This window comes from Neolamprologus brichardi, chromosome 7 (assembly GCF_056152115.1).
Source record: "Neolamprologus brichardi isolate AB-2024 chromosome 7, ASM5615211v1, whole genome shotgun sequence".
NCBI classification, from domain to species: domain Eukaryota; kingdom Metazoa; phylum Chordata; class Actinopteri; order Cichliformes; family Cichlidae; genus Neolamprologus; species Neolamprologus brichardi.
Window position 1 is genome coordinate 13,991,177 of NC_142110.1, and position 21,787 is coordinate 14,012,963.

The 21,787-nt window shown below is 41.8% G+C and overlaps 1 protein-coding gene across 2 annotated transcripts; it reads right to left on the bottom strand.

Moving 5' to 3' along the window:
- Positions 1 to 107: 107 nt before the first annotated feature.
- On the bottom strand, positions 108 to 21,657 carry dennd4a (DENN/MADD domain containing 4A). Of its 2 annotated transcripts, XM_087843141.1 has the most exons (30): positions 21,437 to 21,657; positions 16,636 to 16,967; positions 16,227 to 16,473; positions 16,052 to 16,121; positions 15,758 to 15,927; positions 14,728 to 14,966; positions 14,531 to 14,597; positions 14,378 to 14,436; positions 14,108 to 14,252; positions 13,789 to 13,964; positions 13,436 to 13,536; positions 12,483 to 12,701; positions 11,872 to 12,017; positions 11,390 to 11,410; positions 9,929 to 10,062; positions 9,454 to 9,586; positions 9,051 to 9,257; positions 8,819 to 8,947; positions 8,567 to 8,711; positions 7,286 to 7,408; positions 5,742 to 5,849; positions 4,132 to 4,925; positions 3,817 to 4,036; positions 3,113 to 3,204; positions 2,837 to 3,012; positions 2,185 to 2,596; positions 1,770 to 1,887; positions 1,306 to 1,468; positions 1,146 to 1,210; positions 108 to 677 (listed from the first exon to the last, which is right to left on the bottom strand). In XM_087843141.1, exons 2-30 carry the CDS (start codon positions 16,944 to 16,946, stop codon positions 541 to 543), a joined length of 5,127 nt encoding a protein of 1,708 aa, XP_087699267.1. In that variant the 5' UTR covers positions 16,947 to 16,967; positions 21,437 to 21,657; the 3' UTR covers positions 108 to 540. The 2 variants fall into 2 exon arrangements, with proteins under 2 accessions (XP_087699267.1, XP_087699268.1); XM_087843142.1 differs by lacking the exon at positions 11,390 to 11,410.
- Between the last annotated feature and the right edge of the window lie 130 nt (positions 21,658 to 21,787).

Genomic DNA, 21,787 nt, shown 5'->3' on the forward strand with positions numbered 1-21,787 from the left:
TTGAACCTGTGGAAATTTTAGACAGAACCATGACTAAGGTGTGCGTGGCAGAGACACAGCCCCATGTAAATGAGAACAAATGGCAAGTGCTCATCTTATCAAAGTGCTTTGTAAAAACATGAACGTCTAAAAGTACACACAGTCAACAACAGTCTTAACAAGGTCACCAGGACCACTGAGGAATTTCGACGAGGTGAACTTACACTTACTTGTACCTACTTATTCACAGCTTCAACAGTAACAGAGGCATAAAGTAGACCGTGTAATAACTGTGCAAACATTTATACAGAAAATATCTTCAAAGTATTTACAAATACAAGGCCTGTCACTTCATGCCTCTCAGCTCTGACAGTTTTTGAGAAACTCATGGCAGTTGCATTATGTTAAGTCCCATTGTGCTTACAAGAGCTTAATGCTCCAGTCAGATGAGCTGGTCCTGAGTCTGAAGAGCAGTTTGAAAAAAAAACCAAACAAACAACAACAACAGCAGCAGTGACTGTTGGAGGGAGGAAAAAAAGCGACAGAAGGGGGACAAGAGGTTCACAAACCGGGCTGTCCAAATGTCCTCCTACACTCCATGACCCCTGCTCCAGGGGGCCGGTCACAGTTGTGTGTCAGTTTAACCAGGTTGGGGGTGAGGCGATCGTATGCCAGCTTGTACTCGCGATCGAAAGCACCTGCAGGAGAGATAATGGTAAGTTAAGAATCTGTCAGCACGCTTTCTTTATATAAAATCTTTTATATCCATTAGCCACAAACAGCAGGCATTTGAGAATGTCGGCAGAAGAATCTACAGTCTTCTAGCTAGCTGTTCTATTGTAGATGGTCAGAGAAATGCTTTGGGTTAGGTGGTACTAAAACTGTGTTATGTGGATATATTCAAACACTTTAATCTTATACTTTGTACAGAGTACAAATGAGGCTCGTGTATTGCATCCAAGATGGCTGTTTACAAAAAAATTTGTACAGGATATGTGAAAAAAGAAGAAGAAAAAAAAAAAACACCCGATGGAGTTACACAAAATGTCAGGGCATCATTAAAGCCATCAAGAGTCATTATTACATATTTGGACAAAAGCAGTGGACTGACATTTCCAGTCCTGCTAAAATAACTAAAAACTAAAATATCCATGATCTGAACTTACTGATATTAATGTTGTTCTTCCCCAAAGCCACCAGAGCAAGGAACAATAAATCTCTGTAGAGACTCCTTTTTTGGGAGAGAAAAGAAAAGCAATGAGATTTTCCATTCATATGATTTTGCCGGTGTAATTTTACTCATCACACACCTCTTTATTTACTTACCTCTGTCTTTTAAAACCTAACTCAGGCCCCAACAGCTGAATGATCTGGCTCATGGGCTGATGCACATCACTCTTCTTAATGCTCCTCACGAAACCCTGCAGGAGCTCCACAGTGAAGAGTTGGCCTTCTTCACATAACCCGGAGCGAACCAGCGAGTTCGCACCTGCGAAGAGGGAGAGATTAAAATCACTGCGATCAAAGGTTCATTCATCTCATTTCTCTCATTAACAGATGAGAGAAATGAAGAAACGAAGTCTGAAAGCGTGGCTCACTGATAAGATGACTTGATTAATAGGTTTCCTGAGCTGAATTATGCATGATCTACTAGTTGTTAATATGCATTGTTTCATTTGCATGTAAATATCTGACCTTACCGGGAAAATAATTTTCTGAAGGTAGCCCGATATCACCTTTTCTAATTTATTGCACTATAGTCTGTGAAAGTAAACATTGTATTAACTTACAGTGGGTGTTCCACAGGACGTAGCAGGGTTGAACTTTGTCTTGGTGCAACTTCAAATTGTCCCACATAATCCTCACGAGAACCTGCTTGCTGTCCTCCGATGACAGCATCTGAGGAGTCTGAAGGGGACAAAATACATTAAAAAGATGAATTCATTATTGCATTGTCCTCTGTAGGCCCAAGTCGTGTTATGGTTTCATGCATTATATTTTGTTAGTTTTGATTTTTAATAACAACACTAGGAGTCACCAAAGTCCCAAATAATTTTCTGAGCTTTAGAAGTGCCAGTTGGTACAAACTGTTTCTGCTTGCCTTAGCGCTTGGCTAAGCTAATGAGCTACAAGATCTAGTTGCTGATGGCACACGGGATGACATCATTAAGGTATTCTGCGTGGGTGACAGGCTGTCATATTTACCTGGTCTTCATGGCTACAGTGTTGGGAGCCCAGGATAAGAGCTGGCAGGTTACTCGGCAGGTCGAGCCTTCTGAAGTACCAAACAAGGTTCCAGAAGACAATGGGATGTTGGTCAACAATGCTTGGGGAGGAGATTGCCTGGTCGCCCTCATTCACTAACAGGCTCTCCAGCTCCTTCCACAGAACCAGAGGGCTCAAGTAGGGCACTGTTACAGGAGCAGAAGCAGAGGAGCAGGAAGAGGAGGAGGACGAGGATGAGGCTGGGGCTTGGCCAGCACCCCCACTGCTCTCCCGCTTCTGTGCAGGAGCTGCAGATGCCTCAGCTGCACCGTCTGTTGTGGAGATTTTTTCCTCGGGATTGGGTGGCAGGGATGTATCCTCCTCTTTAACAGGATTGCTTTTCTTAGACGACCTGATGAGAGACAGAGAGTGGATCTGTTTAAATGGGCCACGGGGATAAAAGATGTTTTGTCTGTGTGCCTCAGTGCTCTTTGTAAAAAGAAAAAAAAAATGTTCCAGACAATTAGCAAGATACTATAGAAAAAGACAATCTAGCACAATGTTGTAACTGAAAATAGCCCAAATTGATGGCTTTAATTATTCAAAGTGTTTGAGCTGTCTTTGTAAGCATAGTGTGCTGTGTAAATTTTACCTGCTGTGCGGTCTCAGATCTTTGATTTCCACATTGAGAAAAGGCAAGAAGGCAGTGCCGCAGAAAGGACAAGTGCTGTTGAGGTTTGAGTCATTTGCCGTCCATCCTGCCATTATCTCCTCATCATACACCAGACAGTCACATGTCTTACAAAGTGAACAGCTAGACATCAACACCTATAAAAGAAAGCGTCAGGTTCAGAAAGAAACCATCACACTGCCTGAGCGAGCCTACAGACAAGAGGTGGACTGGGACTGTTATGTGCTGGTGCCTTACCTCTACGGTGTAATTGGGAGTGGGTTGGAAGCGGCCGGTGTCGGGGGAGGAATCTGGAGTGTGAGGAGTTTTGGAGGGAAGTGCCAAACCACCTGGATACAGTGGAGGATTATACAATCAGACACAGAACGCAAAGCCAAGACTGAACACAGCTGTCAAAGCTTTAAATGTCTGGATGAAACTAAGAAAAAGTGCCCAGCTGAAACAAAGCAGCAATTACTTTATTAAAATCTGCAATGAGCGTTTGCATTTGTGCCGCAGGTTTAGTGAGTCTGTGTCTCTGCTTGTGTGCACGTGATTGTGCATGCACGTGTACATGTTGAAGTGTGTTTAGCATAGGGCCTGTGGCTGGGTACAGAAAAACCTACACACTGCATCATGCCTCACGCCTGCTGGCCTACTTTCCAATAGAACAACACCCAACTCTTTCCATCACTGAGGCCTACTCTTACTCTAAATTTAGACTGCCAAGAAGTGTTTTCATGCAAACCAGCACAATGCTGCAGTTATAATGAGCTTGTAACAACAAAGCTTTAAGCCATGAGTTTTTTAGATTAGAGCTGCTTTTAGCAGGAAAGGGACCTGATTTAATTGACTTTGTTGATCATCCAGTGTAAGTATTAGTAACTTTGTAAAATAACAATGTAACACGCGAAAATAAAAGCTTCACTACAACAATATTTATTAAAAGATGTGGAACGAACCAGAAAAGGAGTTGTGTCTGAACACTCTGTTTGGGGTGCCAGGGCTGCCCAGGTTAGTATGATGATGCCCAACGGGGCTTCTCCTGACTCGGGACACGCTACCATGCTGTGGGGATGTAAATCCATCTGGATCTAGACAGGAGTCATTATCAAGCAGCGAGGAGCAATCGGCCTCTCCTGAGGTCAGTGAGGACACACTCATGCGGTCACAGTTTGCGTCCTGCAGGAGGCAAAAAAGGACTGTAACTATTTTCATCCTAGAGCCAGTAATCCCAAATATGCATGAATTATTTATATGTTAAAAAAAATTCTAACCTGTGTTAGTGAAGTTTGAGAGGACAAACGAGAGTAGAGACGACTAGCTTTCTCAGCCACACCCTTTCCTGCTGATATAACGCTGCTCTTGAAGATGTCGAGAGTTGGGGTGAACAGTGTTTCCATGGAGAACGATGAAGTGGAAGGAGTGGGTGATGACGGTGAAACCAAAGAGGGAGGCCTCTCTCTGTCTTTGTTACAAATACCAAGAGGAAGAGATGGTGAGTGCCTCAGCCTCTCCTTTGTTTTGGCAGGCAGTGGGAGGTGTGTAGTGGATCGAACTAGGGTTGAGGATTGCGGGGAGGAGTGGGGAGAAGAGGCTGAGCGGAACAAAGGGCTTGAGGGGTTCTGCAGGTCCATACTGGGCGTGCGGCTGCTCGAGGGGCTGTTGCCATTATTCATGTACGTTTCAATCTCCTCGGCCAGGTTGCGCCTAGAGTTGGATGCACTGCTGTTGTCATGGTCACATTCCTGTACGGTCGCTGTTGCCATCAGCGACAGGGGATCAAATCCCATCTCAATACCTGTCCTCCTCACTGTCCCGGCATTGCAGATAACGCCGGCCCTCTCCACTGGGTGTTTCTGTTTATCAGTCTCTGTGACCTCTTCCTCTACTTCATGCAGTCTGTCAGATGCAAGGTGAAGCTGCTTTGATGTACTTAGAATGGGGACACTGAGCCTCAGAGTTCCCTGTCCAGCAGACAAGTCCAGAGAATTTGGCCTCTCTGCCTTTGGCAAAGCTCCACTCAGAAGAGTGTCACTAGATGGACTGGAAGCCAGCCTGAGGCCACTGCCTGTGACAAAAACACATTTGAAAACATTCAGCTGAACGGTACATAGTGGTCATACGCAGTAATAAAACGACTCCTTGAGAGTCTGCTTTATAAATAAAACATTGCTGTGTTAGCATCTTTTGATGTGGAGGTGCTGGGAGAAAGAATGGAACCTCCACATCAAACGCTGCAGTTTTGAACAACACATAGATTGAGAATGAACACTAAAAGGCATTTTTGTGCGTTTTTGGCTAGTCCACTGAAATCTGTGGCAGTATTGTGCTCTTGCATTATTCTAAAATAAAAAATCCTGTTAGATTTGAATGAATTGTTGCTGGTGTTCTACTGTTCATGCCAACATGAAGCTGCTGCAGGGACGAGGAGGAAGGGAAACTGGCAGCTCTGCGGTTCCTTAAGGGATATGTGTTTATCTTACAATACAGCTGTATTGCATTTTAAGCCAAAAGTAAAAAGTTATTAAGGCTCTGATAAAATGCCACGCCAATTACAGAGGACTACTGATTATGAAGACTGAAAAACTAGAAAAACAACACAAAGTCAGACACCGCATGTCATGATTTGCAACAAAATTCAAGGCAAAAGTCATCTGCTTTCATAACACGTTTATCCATCAGCAGACTGTTTTTTTTAAAATGAGAAACACCTAAATTTAACAGCAAATGGACAAGAAAAAAAAAACACATTACACCCACAGCCAAATGTGATACCCCCATCTTTTAAAGGCAAAGCATCCATTTTGCAGTGAGCTGTGAGTCACTTTTGCAGAAATAGTCCCCCAGTGTCAAAGATACGACATAAAAGCAATCCATAACTCACTTGACTTGACTCCTTTGTCTTCCACCAGGGCTGTGCCATCACTCTCTCTGCTGCACAATCTCTCTTCCTCCTTAGACAAGGAATCATAGCCTTGGTCTGACTGTTCACCTGAAAAAGATAAGGAGAAATCACTCCGCTGACGCTTACTTTTTAAATGTCCTCTCACTGGTGTTTTGTTTCTTCCTCGAGTGAATTAGAATTTGTTCCTATTAGTCTCCATGGAAGCTTTATATGAGACAACTGATCAGAGAGTTTTTGTTTGCAAGCGCTTTGTGTCATTCCCTTCAGCATGAAGCACACAAAACACCCAGAATAGAAAAGCAGGGGCACCAGAAAAGGAACAGAATATTTTTATAAAAACTTCATTATATTCACAAGGTCAAATATCAGGAGACAGTACAAGTGTGTACAGTACAAAGAATTTGTTCACTTTCAGTAGTTTGATGGGACAAGTTGTGCCAGATGATATTGTTAGCGCAAAAGCTTTGGTCTTTTCAGCTTTGGTACTTGTCTTAGCTGCAAAGATGTGAGCTAACAAAAGAAACATGCCTACCTAACGCTATCCAACATAACACAATTTTCCCCAACCCCACACCTACCCCCACCACCACATATTACAGAGCAGACTTTATCTAAGTGCTTGTTCCTTGGCTTTTACATTTGCATTTTCCCCAATCACTTAAAATGCAATTTGAATGCAATTTGCCTTTAATGCATAATTCAAAGATTTATTATATGTATTTATTTATGCTTTTGACTGGGCTGGTTTAAAAGCAGCAGAAAGTTTTAAAAGTTATATTTAAAAGCAAGAGTAAGAAAGCAGCTACACAACAAACTGCCACCACATCTCCATCTACGTTACGCCTTCTTTCTCTTATCCATGCCTGAATGGACCCTACCACCAGCCGAGGGTGGGCAAGCCGAACAAAAAGGATATAAAATGTAAATAAATAACAAAAGGTATCACCTGTTATTTGCTTACATGCTGAAAGGTACCTATAATACGGCACATGCAGCACACATATTGTATATCTATGTATTTAGCAGAGTGCCTTTGACTACACATCCCCTTTATTCCCTATTGCTTTCACACCATTAAGTAAATAATCAGGGATCAAACTATCCTTGATCCTTGCACCTCACCATCCCTAGCATCTAACCAAGGAGGAAAAAACAAGACACGACACAACCACTACAGAGATTATCGCTCTGATTACCCTGAATATTTCCATAATATCAAAATAAACAACAAAAACAGCTCTCTGATATAAGTCAAGTACATCAGGTATGGGAAAAACCAACAGTGAAAACGGTGAACCTTTTATCACACCTTAATACTGGAGTCTTTCATATATTAGTTTGTGTAAAATGACTGACAGAAAGTCAGTGCAGATGAATAATTAAGGTTTGAGATTCATGATGTTCTGCCACTTTTAAGGCAGTTAATTCAATCACATCCCATCAATCAGAGAGACATGAGGGAAAGTAAAAGGCTGCACGTAAAATAGATGGAATGAGAACGACATAGGGCAGTAGCTCTCTACCTGTACTAAATCCATCATCGCTGGAGTCCATTTTAGTGAAGTCGGTGTCGATGGAGGTGCGCTCAGCAGAGTCATTAGCGCTGTCCAAACTGCCATGGCTGACTGTGTCTAGATCGCTGCCGTCTAAAGGGAGATAAGAGCAGAGAGAAAGGGGATGAGAGAGGCTTCACAAATGACAGACTACCAACAGGATTATGAAACCAGAGCTGCACTCACACTATACATGAGCGATGTATAAACCCTCACTGAACTGTGTTGCAATCATTATCATCTGCAGCAAACGCAGGAATGTTCTGAGTGCCGCAGCATCAACCAGCGCTAAAAGATTTATCTATTTTACCTCAAAGTGAACGAATCGCATTAAAGTATAATGTAACTTGAATTTTGCTCAAGACCGAAGATGCACTTAATGTGATCGTGTTTTTATTTTGGGAATTTAAACGTTTAAAACGTTAAGTTAAAATATGTGCAGCTGGGAAAAATGTCGTATCAAATGGTGTAAAGCACTACTTTTTCATTAAAGCCTATCACTCAATATGTCATTATGGTAATGAGGGTCTCTGCGGGTTGTTGTTTGAGACTGAGATCAAAAGGAATCTGTATACTTTGACTGCCAGGGAGGAAAGCCTCTTCACTTTGTTTAAAAGGTTTCAAAAAAAGCAAGGTAGGGAACCAGGATCAGACTATGTCGCATGAATTCATAAAGCAATTAAAGTAACTAAGAAGAAAATACACCATTGATGAAGTCAGGAGTAATTTTCTGTAAATTTGAGGCAGTCCAAAACATCTTAAAGCCTCACTGGGATCGAGTGTAAAGCAGTCACTACTAGTTCTACTTTTGACTACAGAACTGCCTTAATCGGAGTTCTAAGGAACCATTCCTCAGAGATGTTATTTGACATGATAGTATCACACAGTTTCTGCAGATTTGTTGGCTACACATCCATGATAAGAATCTCCCATTCCACTAGATCCCAATAGTGCTCTGTTGGATGGAGATCTGGTGACTGTGGCTGCCATTTGAATACAGTGAACTCACTGTCATGTTCAAGAAAGCAGTTTGAGATGATTTGTGACACAGCGTGTTATCCTGCTGGAAGCATCCATCAAAGCATTCACAGAGAATTACTGCTCTATACAAAATGTTTGGCCAGATGTTTGTGGAAGTGCTGTAGTTAAATGAAAAAATATCTGTATGTTTTGTTTTGTTTTTTTCACCAAAATATATGTAATTGGGTTGTTACAGACAGTCACATAATCAGAAATTTAATTTTTCCTTACCTGAAAGATGAGGATCTCTTTGGGAGTTCCGTTGTTTCCTTCCTGCTTGCTTGAACTGGAGCACACCGAGGAGCACATTCCTCAGCTTTCCCCATAGAAAGTATCCTCCCCTGGTGGTCGATGGCCAGGTGCTCTCCAATACCGCCTGGAGAAGAAATACAACATATTTTAAGATTTAAGCTCCCATCTCAATCCAATATGCAAATTGCTTACATTTTCTTAGTTGTATTGTTAATGACCGATAGCACGCACCTTGTTATAGTACCCATATGTGATAGCATTGGGTTGAACTCCAGCCTTCTTCATCTCAAACAGCACCCTCACAGCCAGGACTGGCTGGCTGTACTGTCCACACAGCTGCAGCAGCACACGGTAACAAACCTTGGAGAAAAAAAACACGTTAACACTGAAAATGTGCAGCGTCGTCTTTTCTGAATCATATCGGCAGATCTGTATTGTTTTCTTATCCAGAGCAGTTTCCTACCTCATCTGGAGCCTGCAGCTTTTTGTCCTGCATTTTCCTCAGCACATCATAAGCCGTACGCAGCGCTCGCACCTTGGAGTGGCAGTTGCCAACAAATCCTGGCAAGCAGATAAACCACAGGCCGTAGCAGTGGCGAAGCAGACACTTGGACCACATCTGAGGCATAGATGAATACGTTTTGGCCATCCTTTGAGCTGATTTGATCTCCTAAGATGAAAAAGATCAGATGTAAATGTGACTCATTGTCTATTAACAACCAGATTTGCATTTTGGATTCACATTCATATCCTTGCACATGATTATGGAGAATAGGTACAGGAGTAAATGTGACATTAATTTGAACATATTTAGGTTTATCTTTGTTCATGAAAGAAACCAAATTGACATGAAGATTCTTAAGGACCTGTTTAGAGCGTCTAAAGATGGCTGTGGGGCTGGCTGGACTGCTGTGGCGTGAGGCTATCCCTGCCGATGAAGGACTTGCTCCCTCCAAAGGCTCCAGAAGCTCAGCATTTAGCACAGGAAATGCAGAGTAGCTGCAGAAAGAAATGTATACTCCGTTATATACAGTTACATGAGCTAAAAATAGACACGGATTGCTCATAAATGCTAGCAAGCTGAGTTATTCCTACAATAGTTTGGTTCTTCCCTGAAGCACCAACATAAGAATCCAAAAGTAATGTGTTACAGCTCAAAATAACCACACACCCCTGTGGCAGTGACAAAGTCTAACAACGGAAGCAGTTTATGAGTCTGTCCTTTGGGAGCAGCACCCAGTGTCAGTGAAAAGTGCTGCTCAAGCATACAAGACAGAGTTTTAAAAAAAGAAACCCCCTGTCTTGCCTCTCTCATTTAGAGATTCATCTGCAGTGTGGTACCTATAGCACAGAGGATGCTCCTCTCCCTGCGATGGCGGAGGCAGCTCTGGAGGGTTGATGTAGACTGTGTGCTCGCTGCGGTGTGATTCATCCAGTTCGATCAGTCTGGCGTCCTCTGGTCGCTCACTGTCCATCTGGTTTGCAAGAGAAACACAAATTCAGCAGCTGTCTTCATCTTTCCTTTTAGCTCTTCTCTAAACACAAATCTACAAGTGCTAAAGCTTTCTGGAAGCTCTCAGATCCGACCAGATATCAGGGTCAGTGAGATGTCAGTAATGAACTGGCCTGCATCAGAAATATGGCTTTTGCTCCAATTGCAGTTAACTACAGGGCACTACCGAAGGCTTGATCCCGTGAATTCTCCAAGACCGAATTAATCTAGGCTGCAGTGACCTGGACAAAATTGATGCCATGTTACTCTAGGAACATGAAACCATTTAACTGTACAGCTTTGGCAGCACTACTTGATACTTAACTGTCACATTTGCTTCAGCTCCAAATGGACTTATCTGCTGTCTGGAGACAAGCTTTCAAAGCCTGCCTGCATGCCTGCATGCCTGCATGCCTTTCTGAGAACAACAGCAGGAACAAAGAGAAGCCGAGCAAAAGCATACATGCTCCTTTTTTTTAAAGAAAATCAGCTTCAAATAGTTTCCTGGGACATTATAAAAAGCCTACTGAGCTGATGTGCACTCACTTGGCTTGTCTGAATCGATTACCAGCTTATCTCGGCCATGAGTTTCACAAAAACGTTAATATTATGGCAGCGGCTGAATAGTTCCCCGGTGTACTGGATTACAGGGTTTGTTCCACTCAGTTGAGTGGATGATTCAGTCACCGGACCCTCACTGACCTGTTTGCCCTCACTTCAATTCTGCTCTGTGTTTCTCTGTTTGTTGCCCTTCCTCTTACACCCGAGAGCTCTTTCTCAATCACGCATTTGTTGTCAACCTCAGCAGCAGTGACGCTGTATGAATCAAGGCTTCCACTTCTCAATAATAACCACAATGACCATTAATACAGTTCAAACTCTTCAAGCAGGATGGAAATGTGACTTCCTGATTGCACAAGTGTACTAGCACACACACACACACGTACACACACACACAGAGGAGGCGGATGTTTTAGCGTTTTTGTGCGAGGGTGTGACAAAACAAGTTGACAGTTTGTGTTCATAAAATCTGTCAAGTCTACAAAGAATTAGCACAAACTAATAATCAGCACATCCCACGGGATTTCAACAACAACAACAACAAAAAGGATAATGCAGATTTCTGACATCTAATGCACGTCATCACATTAAATACATTTTCTTTCTAGCCCTCCGTTACACCACCTTGATTTATTCAAAATAAGTGCACATAAATATAACGTATATAATTAAATCCTTTGATTGGGATCAATGTGGGAAAATGTTAAAAATATTTTATTTAAGCAGCAGCATAGGATTGAGTAACTTACCTTTCCTCCACTGGAAAATAACTGTTAGGCAGGGACCGTAACGACAAGCAAAGGAGAAGAAAGAAGTGACAAGAAGGCAGAAAATCAGAACAGCAGAAGAAGCAAAAAGAAGACAGAAAACATCTTTAAAAAGAAGCAGACAATAAAGTTGATGAAAAAGCTTAGAGCTGATCTTACAAAGAGGCCCAAGAGATGTGCTGAAGTGTTAATTACTTTGTGTTTATTGCCTTTACTTCCTGTTAATTGCTTTTTCATTCTTTTTGAAAATTAAATAAAGTTCAAAAAAGGTCTTAATTTAGAGGACAGTGCGTGATTAATTGTTCCTCTAAATGTTTCTGCTTCTTTTTTAGAGAATTTCTGCCAGCAGTCAGAGGCCAGACTAGATATCGCTCAAAGAGCGTTTGTTCCTACGCAGCAGAATGATTTTGATGAATCATCTCTGACACTGAAAATCCATAATAAAGATTAGCTGTAAACCTCACCTTATCAACACACTCATCAAAGAAGGCCAGGCTGGCATCTTTATCACTGACAAAGGAGCACTCTTCTATGAAACGACTGAACATTTGAGTCTTGGTCATGAGGGAGTAAAACCTCTGATGGGAGCGGTCTCTGCTCTTCAAGAAGCCTGTAAAAAAGAAAAAGAAATTATTTATTGAAAAGCTTAAAAAGTGGGGAATTCATATCCGTCTCATGATTCTAAATCATTGCATTTACTTGTCAAGCCCTTACAAAATATTTATGGGGTAAAGATGCAGCCGTAACCAACATTTCCGCAAAATAAATGCTGTGTTATGAAACAATTTGTTCTCCACTGCTCCTCTTACATAATAGCACACAGATGTGCAGGGACATTGTGCTATTAATCGCAGTGGCCTCTCTGACTTGTCATCCAACCCTAATTTCCACCGAGGCTTAACATAAATCACAACAGTCATTACAGCTCTGATTTGAGGCCAGATTTGCAGCATTCAGACCTTAACCCCGCGACTTACTACAGCACTGAATCACAGAGGGAGGGGAGCCATGACCTGTCAGCATGGTTTGCCGTGGCTTAGTATTGAGAATATTACTGGCTGAGAGCGACACATACCTTGGATGTCAAAGAGAGAGCTGGCATCAGTGGTTTTCTCGGACGGGGCTTGGGTGATGGGCAACAGATAGGAACGGTAGCCTCGCAGGATGGCAGCCATGAAGCGCAGGAAGGCCTCCTGGATCTCGAGCTCTAGTGTGTGCAGGCTTTTTCCACTTTCAAGCTCACAGTCGGTCACCGTGTGATCCATCTGCACATCTTCATGGTTTAAATGACCACCTGAGGGCACACAACAGCTGATGTTTTAACAATCCATACGCGCATAAACCACCTGATAGCAAATAACCGGTTATTTAACCAGACACCAGTATTATTATCACCACAGACCACACACTTTTTCCACAAGGAAAGAAGTATTAAGTACAGCACTCAAGACTGGAGTAAAAGTGAGACTGTCAAAGTCAAATTATGTATAATACTCTGATTTTCACAGCAGTCCTATTTGAAAGAAATGCAGACACCGACTTGCCAACAGGTATAAAGCTAGCAAAAACAGACCACTTGACATGATGTCACGAGCAAATTGTTCCTGTCTAGACCAGGATTCATGATGTCATGTTGTTCAAACACCACAGCGAAGATCTAGATTTTATAAGAGGCAGGACATAACAGTTCATTTTTGCATAATTTAAAAGATTTTTAAATTAAATAGAAATAGAATAATAAAAACAATAATCTGAATAAATCACTAATGAAAGAATACCATATGTGGAATAAGAGGCAGGGTGAGGATCAGTTAAAATACCATAAATGGGGAATGATACATGGTCAACATGCTCTTCTATAAAAGAACTAATCATTGCACTATTTTATTAACGGAACAGTGAGTGCATCCTGTCAGTTTTCCTGTAAAGCTGCCCATAGAGGCTGACTCAACAGACTCATGTAGCCTAAGCAACCAAAATTATTCATGAAACCACTTAGAGGATGACACAGCATCAGACTGGACTCACCCTCAATGAGCTGCTGATAGAGCTTATTCAGACTATTGAGAAGATGCTTGCAGGCTCTCCTGGGCAAGATTTTCCACGTTAGAGCCTTCTTGTCATCTTTTCTGAAAGCACAACAGATGGTTGTTGTTACACGGGAGGACAGTTAGGAAACAAAAAAGATACGAGGGAGGGAGGATTCACTGATATCTTCACAGAATACCTTTTGAATTGATGTGGGAGGCCAGTGGGATCCAAACATGTTTTTTTTCTGGACAGTAAAAATACTTCACATTCTACCTCTTATGATTAGATAAGAGTTGAGTTGAAGGTGGCCATCGAGTAGCACAGACTGGCTGCAGTAAGAGGTCACTTACTGGGAGATGGTGTTGGTGTCCAGATCCACACAAGTGATGTCAGCCGGGGGGACGTAAAGATCAAAGTACCGGGAGTCCATGCCCACAATGAAAGGGCATGGTGCACTAAGAACATCTGCCAGAGCCAGCGGGCACAGAGGGATGTATGGACATGGCCAGTGGAAGGGAAAAATCATCTGAAAGGGATCATAAGTAAAATTAATTACTATAAACAATATATATATAATGAAGCAACAAAAGACTTTTATGGTCCAATGAAAGACCTTCGTTTTAGTGCTACTGCCAGGAAAAAAAGAGGATTAAAAAAGATAATACTTACAGACACAAGGGCCTCGGTTACACTGGTGAGTACAGCGGGGCGCAGGGAATGAACCAGGATCTTGTGCTCTGTGACAGCCAACACGAGCAGAGTGGCAGCATTTTTGGGGCCCAGATTCAGGAGCAACGTGGAGAGGCTTCCCCCACTACCACACAAAAACACACGGCAATTTAAAAAAAACAAACAAAAAAACCCAACAACACAAGTTTTCAGATTAGGATTGCAAAAAATGCAAGATGTTGTAATTCTGAAATTTATTGTTATCTTTACCTGAGTGGGAGTGGAGAGGACACAGGTTGGCTCAGCATCAGGCTGTCATGTGGCGACAGCTGTGGAAGACACACAAACAAAATTTAATGAGTTAGAGCAAATTTACAAAAGAACCCACCCGTACAAAGTTGAAGTGATTTCTCATAAACTCACCTGGACTAGGATGCGCGGTCTCTGAGTGGAGGGAAACGGCACATTTTGCATGAAGTGAGAGATGTGCCTGTGGGTAAAAAATCAATTCAGTTAGTAAAGTTGTAACACTCCTTACTTTTTTTATGAGTTATCAGGCTGTGAGCTAAAGTTTTGCCTTTTTTGATTTGAAAGGGATAAAATCTGTAAAAGTTGCTAACTTTTCAATAGGCAGGGAATGTGGCCCAGAGATGGAGTATCGGTAGAGGAAGGTGAGAAAGCTCCTGAAGGACTGGAAGAAGGGCCAATGGGAGAGCAAGCAGATGCTCTTGTTGGTGTAAACATTTCTGGTCTCGTCAGGTCTGAGATCAGAGCTTGGCAGGCCGAGCTGTGAGCGCTGACGCTCAGACAGGTTCTCCTCTGGGTAAGGCTCATAGAACTGGATAGCTGCTCCGTACACCTGCACACAAAGGGCCCCCAAGATAATTGCGTGAAGAATGCACAATGCATCCAAAGGATGCGCACACTTGTTATCCAAATGCAAACCCAACAGTAGCCACAAGTCCCTTGAGAATTACATTCATTGAGCATGTTGTGGCGGCTTCACAAGAGAATTTTCAACATAATAAATCAGCCCTTTGAAGTTCCTTCTCCCAAATAAATACACAAGTCATTCCTAGCCTAAAGTGCCATGAGACTAGCCTGCAGACTAGAGGTTGCAGGCAAGAAGCAGTAAACACTGAAGAATTCAGCATTTAAAACTTGCACATCAGCCCAAGTGGTGCATGAGCCATCCATTATTCAAAAGATGAGCTACACACAGACACACAATACAAAAAAATATTTTATGCTGCAGTGCTTTCAGAGGCTAACAGGCTTTTGGTATTCCAAACACAGCCTTTAGACCATTTTTGATTCCAGTCAGAGTTCAGAAGTTGATTAAGATTGTCTGGCATCCTTAGAAATACAGCTGCACTTCATAAACAGTCTAATCCATAAGGGATCCTAATTCTCAGTGAGAGACAGAGGTGGAGCTAAAGATAGAGATGCTAGCTGAAATGAAGCAATTAAGGGAGAGATTTTGTATGTGTGGTATTGTAGGGGAATCATTAATTGGTGATGATCTCACCGAAATGGCCGTAAGCTGAATGGAGAAGTGGTTTTTTTTGGCCACTTCAGTAGGTGAGTACACAAAATAACAAGTAAAAGAAAAAAATACAAAAAAGCAACTACGTACAAAGGTGATTTTACCTTTTCTCCAGAGGCTCCCGTTAGTACAAATGTGGAAAACACAGGCAGGGAGTGTTTGGTGTGTGCAGGCCAGCACTCGATCATTGCCCCCATGGGCAGGCAGAACATAGGCACTGACTCTGGCAGTGGAAAGGACTCATAGTCCTCTTCGGGGTACCTACACAAAAGACCTGGGCACAAACACATGCAAGAAATGTTAAACATATTCTTTATATGAATACTGATAATGACTGACACAAATCCATGACTAAACTTCCTTTTTCTTTTCACTGCTACAAACTCTGCACAGCTTACCTGCTTTGTATGCGATTGTGTTTGCTTTAGCCAGAGACTTCTTGTAACAAAGGTAGACTGAGGATCCCCACTGAAATACAGAGAAAGATAAAGTCCATCACATAGCAGCAACAATCTGGGCTGTGTGGGCATACACACTAGGTCTAAGTGAATATTTTTCAGAGCTCTATCCCACCATGCTGCTGTTGAGGTTCTTGTCCACCTTGCAGAAGGTGTGAGGGGGCGTTTCCCCTTTGCCGGGGATGATAACGCAGACATCGGTGACAGCCAATGAGGTGTGTGGCTGGCTCTTTGGTGCACGGCGGTAGGTGATGTAGATGCGTTGGGAGGACGAGCTGCTGATGTTTGCAGGGCGGCCTGAGGGTGTGGTCTGAACGATGTGACATCCGGGTTTGAGCTTCTCTTTCCACTCATACAGAACCCTGAAATATCAGACGGTGTTGGTGACTTTTTATATATATATAAACTGATCAAGACTTCAGACTGGAGCATGTGCATTACAGCAGATTACAGTGACCCTAAGCGGAGGAGTTATTAGTGCTGCTGGGTGAGTAAAAGGTCAGTAAGTGAGGATTACGTCTTACCCGAGATCTGTCAGTGGAGGCTTATCTCTGCCTCGCTTAAAGCACAAGAAGATCTGTGGGCCCCTTAGACTGGCTCCATTGAGCTCTGCAGAAAGGCCTGAGGGGGTAGTTTCAACACAGGTGAAGCCCGGGGGTACCTCTTCTCCCAGAGAGCGTATCACGACAGCGACATCCGTGATAGGGGCTTTGGGTTTCACAGATTTGGGACCAGCATCATCAAAGTGTAGATCCTCCTCCAGAGGCTTGGATGAGTTGGTGAGGCCAGCAACCACAAAGTAGTCTGCTACACGAGGCCCTTTATCCTCCATCATTTCCCATTCCCACACTGTCAGCTGCAAAATAAAAAAGTGGAAGGTGCATGGGGGGTCAACAAAGTGCACTCTATACACTGGATAACCCTTAAATGTCCTTAATCTGTATTAGCTGTTGTACTAGATTTGAAAAAAGAGGCAAAATGCAGCATGTAAAATGTACACTTCTCCTGCAGTGCATTAAATTGCATACCATACCAAAGAAATAGCACATAATGAGAGCACATGGAAGCACTTAAAATACATTCCTTGCTGCAAAAACATCATATTTCACCGAGAAATATGGGAGGGCTTGCGACCAGTGACCTTGCTATATGCCATGGCTGGTTATGTAAAACAGAACACATGCCTCTGTAGAGAAAAAAGAAAAAAGGCGCATATGGAAACTAGAATTGAACTGTAAGTGAGCACTCAGAAGTGAAGAGAGGGTACGTTGTTGCTCGGCAAGCAGCATTTTCTGGGCTTTTACAGCTGTAATATTCAGACAGCATTTATTTTGGGCTCAAAAACGTCATGAAAATGAAAGGAATAGAGGGCGCGCCAGTGAATTGGCTTGTTATGGCTTTATCACAAAGCATGGAACCCTGGAAGCCCTCTAAGTGCTGGGCCAGCTTATTGTGCTTCAGTTGAAGAGCCTGGTTTATCTCTCTCAGCAGTTCGTCCACACACACTAGCAAACTGATAAACAGCTGCCTATTATTTTCCCCACTGGCGTATGTGGGAGGTAGAATAAAGTTGTCTCACTCCTTTGTGATGGATGTGTCACTGTTAGGAACCTTGGCACACAAGGAGCTATGGCCATATCTCATCTACTGAGGACTTTGGCTTCTACTGGCTTTAAATCTAATAGTCCCGTGTGTTGTTCCTCCCTGTGGCTGCGTGATGGTACAGACAGCTAAGCACTGCTTACAGGCTCAGAGTGCAAAACTAACTCCTAACACAAGAGCATGGAAAAAGATAATTTGTAGAAACAAGATACTGCAGCATGTTGTGATGACAGAGATTCAGTTGTTTACTAAACAAGATTTAGAATTTGGTATCTGACTGGCTTTCACTTTCAATCACAAGACCTTTTAAAATAATTTACCAGCAAAGATCAGTCCACTGTTTCATAAGCTTGTTTTTGAAATGATGACTCATCACCACCAGGTTCCTCCATCCTGACAGTCGTCCAGTCGACATTGTTTTTGTCCAATTTTCCATCAGTAGTCGATGTTTTTTCGCAGTTATTTGTGCTGAGCCCTATGGTTACGCGTGATGACTCGGCGTGTAAAGAGCAAAAAGTTTTCTTGTTTTTTCAGATCTCCTTCAATACTCAATTTTATTTTATTGAAAAATATGTATGCATTCATTACACTGCCACTTATGCATTTTACAACGTAGCATTTGTTCCTCTACGGTTTACTCAGGTTCTCAAAAAAGTTTTTTATTCTGAAAAACACTGATGTATATTTATTTTATTGCTTAACTGGTCTTGTTTTTATGTTGCTTTTGCGGTTCTACTTTTCAATGAATTGTTCACATTATCTAACAGCTTTTAGAAACTTAAACTAGTGGACATTATTGTTGTGTTTTAATATTTGTAATTTTATTGTAGTTGTGAACCACTTTGTGGTCCTTAAAGGAGGTGTTATATGAATTAAAGTTTCCATATAAGTAAGTAAATCTTACTTACTTATCTGGCAGAATGTGATAGCTTCTTTTCCCATGTTAGATAATTTATATTGTTAGACATCTACATGATTGTTAATTTTGGTCTTATTTTCTAAATAGGTTCTAACTATTTTAGAAAATAAGTCTTTCCCCATTAATCAAATGAACAATCAAAGTCATGAAATATAATTACAGGTGAAATCTGTTTAAAACCAGGTGAAATGTTTGCAGACTTTGACCCAAAATAATGCTGCTGGAAAAGCTAGAAGCTATTCTTTTACCACTTTCTTTCCTGCCCCAGAATTTCTAAGCAGAAATTTGTGTGTCACATCTTTTATCATATTGCCAGCTGTTCATGTGGCACAAAATCCTTTGTAATCCAGTGCTCAATCCATTTTACCTAATGACCTAACAAGCCGAAGGCCACAATAATTCTGTTCAGCTGATTCACCTGTTCTTTGATCGCGCACAACACTTACACCACAAACCTGCTGCCAGTAGGTATTGCACAAATGCTGACAGCTAAAAGCTAGACAGATGTGTCATATAATACTCAAAAGGTTCTGGATTAAATATAGATGTAATCTCCTGCTCCAACCACCACGACATTACTGCGTCTATTCCTCCCCCTCGACAGGAAGTAGAGGCCTAAAATTATATCTAATCCTCTCCATAGCAACAACATTAAAACTGAGCAGAGAACAGAAGGTTGAACATTTCTCACTCCTGTGATGATGCACAGTCTTTGGTTTCCTTTCATCAGAATGCTGTAGATTAATTGGCTTTGCCTGGACCAATGTGTCTGAGAAACGTGTTTTACCAGATGGAGAATCGGCCACATTAATATCTTTTATCTGTTTATGTGAATTGATGTTTTTTTCCATGTGATTGTGGAATAGGAAACAAACACACCGCCCACAGTGTTTCCCTTTTATCGGGAAATGCTTTCTATTTTTTTTTATCAGTGTGATATCCTATTTAATACCACAGAGATGACTATGGTAAAACAGATTGGTTACTGGCCTGTATCATCCACTTTTATGTATGTGATTGTCCATCCCATCAATCATTAAGTGCATGTTCTAGTGACAAAAACCCCCCAACACATAAATCAAACTGACTCCATCACAAATATTTTGACTGAAATTTACTTTTGAAATGTTCTTGTATTATCTCACTTATTCTAGGCAGTCTCGAGTTTGCTAAACACTGGAAGTGAGCAAGTCACAGTCGCCACAGAAACTGCAATCGCTTCATTCACTGCATTTCTTAATAACAGGACAAATAAGGACACGGCGGATTTCCTCTTACTGCAAGCAAAGCAACTTCCCTATTCGCATCCACTATTATTTGCATGAGTCACCGCCAACCGTCCGTTTTGCAGTAATTTGTTAACCACTTGTGCCATAATGTTCCTGACATTTCCCTCTGAAGCATCCTCAAACCTAATATTTTCTTTTCATGGTATCTGAGAGCATCACACCTTCTGTGTATCTTCTTATGTTCTAAAACATGTTCTAAGATGAGTTTTTTAAACTTGCATCACTCCTATAAAATTGTTGCATCATTTTAAACATTCCTTTTACATTTGTAGCATTTGTATGCAGCACGCTCTGATTATAGCTATAAACTAAAACGCACTGCTTCACATTTTAGAAGTCCCAACTGCCAAAGCTCTGCAGATGACAAAACCCCTAAATATCAAACATGATTTTGTTTGCACCAAAATATATTTTTAAGTGCTGGATAGGCATTAAAGCCAATTTCGGAAATTAGAATGAGCTTATATTTCATCTGAAGCAACATGACCGATTATTTATCCCCAGTCTCTTTTGATATTTCTTGCCAATAACGTGTTTTTTTTCCTGTTTTGTTTTTTGTTGTTGTTTTTTTCAGAAGGCAGACATTAAACTTTGAAAAATCGATCCTCCCTCTTTTTGACTTGTGTGTTGTTGTAATTATGGCCCAAAAGACAGAGGCAGTGGCTGCTGGACAGTCCGTGTAGGGCTGTGGAGGGATTAGAGGGCTGTGTTAACAGCAGGGGGGCAGGGAGGATGGGCAGTGATCAGGGAGGGAACCACCACAACATTTCACTAAGCATCTGTTCCCCATGAAGCCATGAAGACAACCCTCACCCTCATCAGCCATTTGCACTCCTTATGCTGGACAGGGGGGGAGCCCTGGCCGCTTGATGAGGAAACCACACACGCCCAAGATAAACAGAGCAGAAAGATGAAGGAGATAAGGTGGTGCTGAAAATAGGAGAACGCTGAAGAGCTTTGTACGTTAAGCTTGAACCGCACGTGCAAAAGGACTACTGGGTTAACCATAAAGTAAATGGTTAAAATTAAATAAATAGATTTTTTTAAAAAACAACTGGCTACAGCGACCATAAAAATAAAGGGGGTTTCTCATATGCCCACATCTAAAGAGGCCATCTTATGGAGCACCGACACGGGAGGCAGTGGAATAAGCCTCCATATGACTTCAATGTAACCAATGGGCGCAGTGTATACACAGAAAATCTCACACAGAAACCGATGCTCACCGCAAAGAATTAATCTGAGCTTGCATTGCATGAAGCTCTTGGACAGTGATATGACATGTTTGCCGTTAATTGTTCCAAGCAGCAATCCAACATTAAAATTAGCCTTCAGTGTATAACACACACAAACATAAAGCTACAAAAATGGGATCTCGGACTTATAATATTAACAAAATAATAATAACACAAAAATTACTGTAAGCACAGAAACTACGTGTGCGAGCGTCGCTTGTATTTTTCTTTTTTTTCTTTTTTTAAAAAAAGATATTCGATAAAAGAAGAATCTACTCACATCACGACGAATGAAAGATGATCAGTCGAATATGAGTACACGCTGAAAATAAAACCCAGGTTCCCGTTGATGATAAATGTTTATTTCTTACAGTGCAGATTTAAATAAATTACCTACACATATATTATAATGTATAAAATAATAAAAAACCATCCACAGAGGGTTGGACCGACCAGAATAAATGGTGTATTCCCGAGCAGCGCTTTATCCAGACCTGCGCTGTTCACGTGACCGATTACAACCCTGACTGACGTCACTGATGACAGAAGAAAACGTCTGTGGTTCTGAAGAAACATTTAGCGATACAGGTTTATACGGAACTGCACAACTTCCGAAAGCGCTGCCACACCA

What these genes read in the sequence shown, in the direction of transcription:
- dennd4a (XM_087843141.1), bottom strand. Translation starts at nt 16,946, where the DNA reads ATGATGGAGGATAAAGGGCCTCGTGTAGCAGACTACTTTGTGGTTGCT. An exon ending in CACAATCGCATACAAAGCAG is followed by an intron (nt 15,928 to 16,051) that starts GTAAGCTGTGCA and finishes GTTTGTGCCCAG; the next exon opens with GTCTTTTGTGTAGGTACCCC. An exon ending in GAGCATCCTCTGTGCTATAG is followed by an intron (nt 9,587 to 9,928) that starts GTACCACACTGC and finishes TTCTTTCTGCAG; the next exon opens with CTACTCTGCATTTCCTGTGC.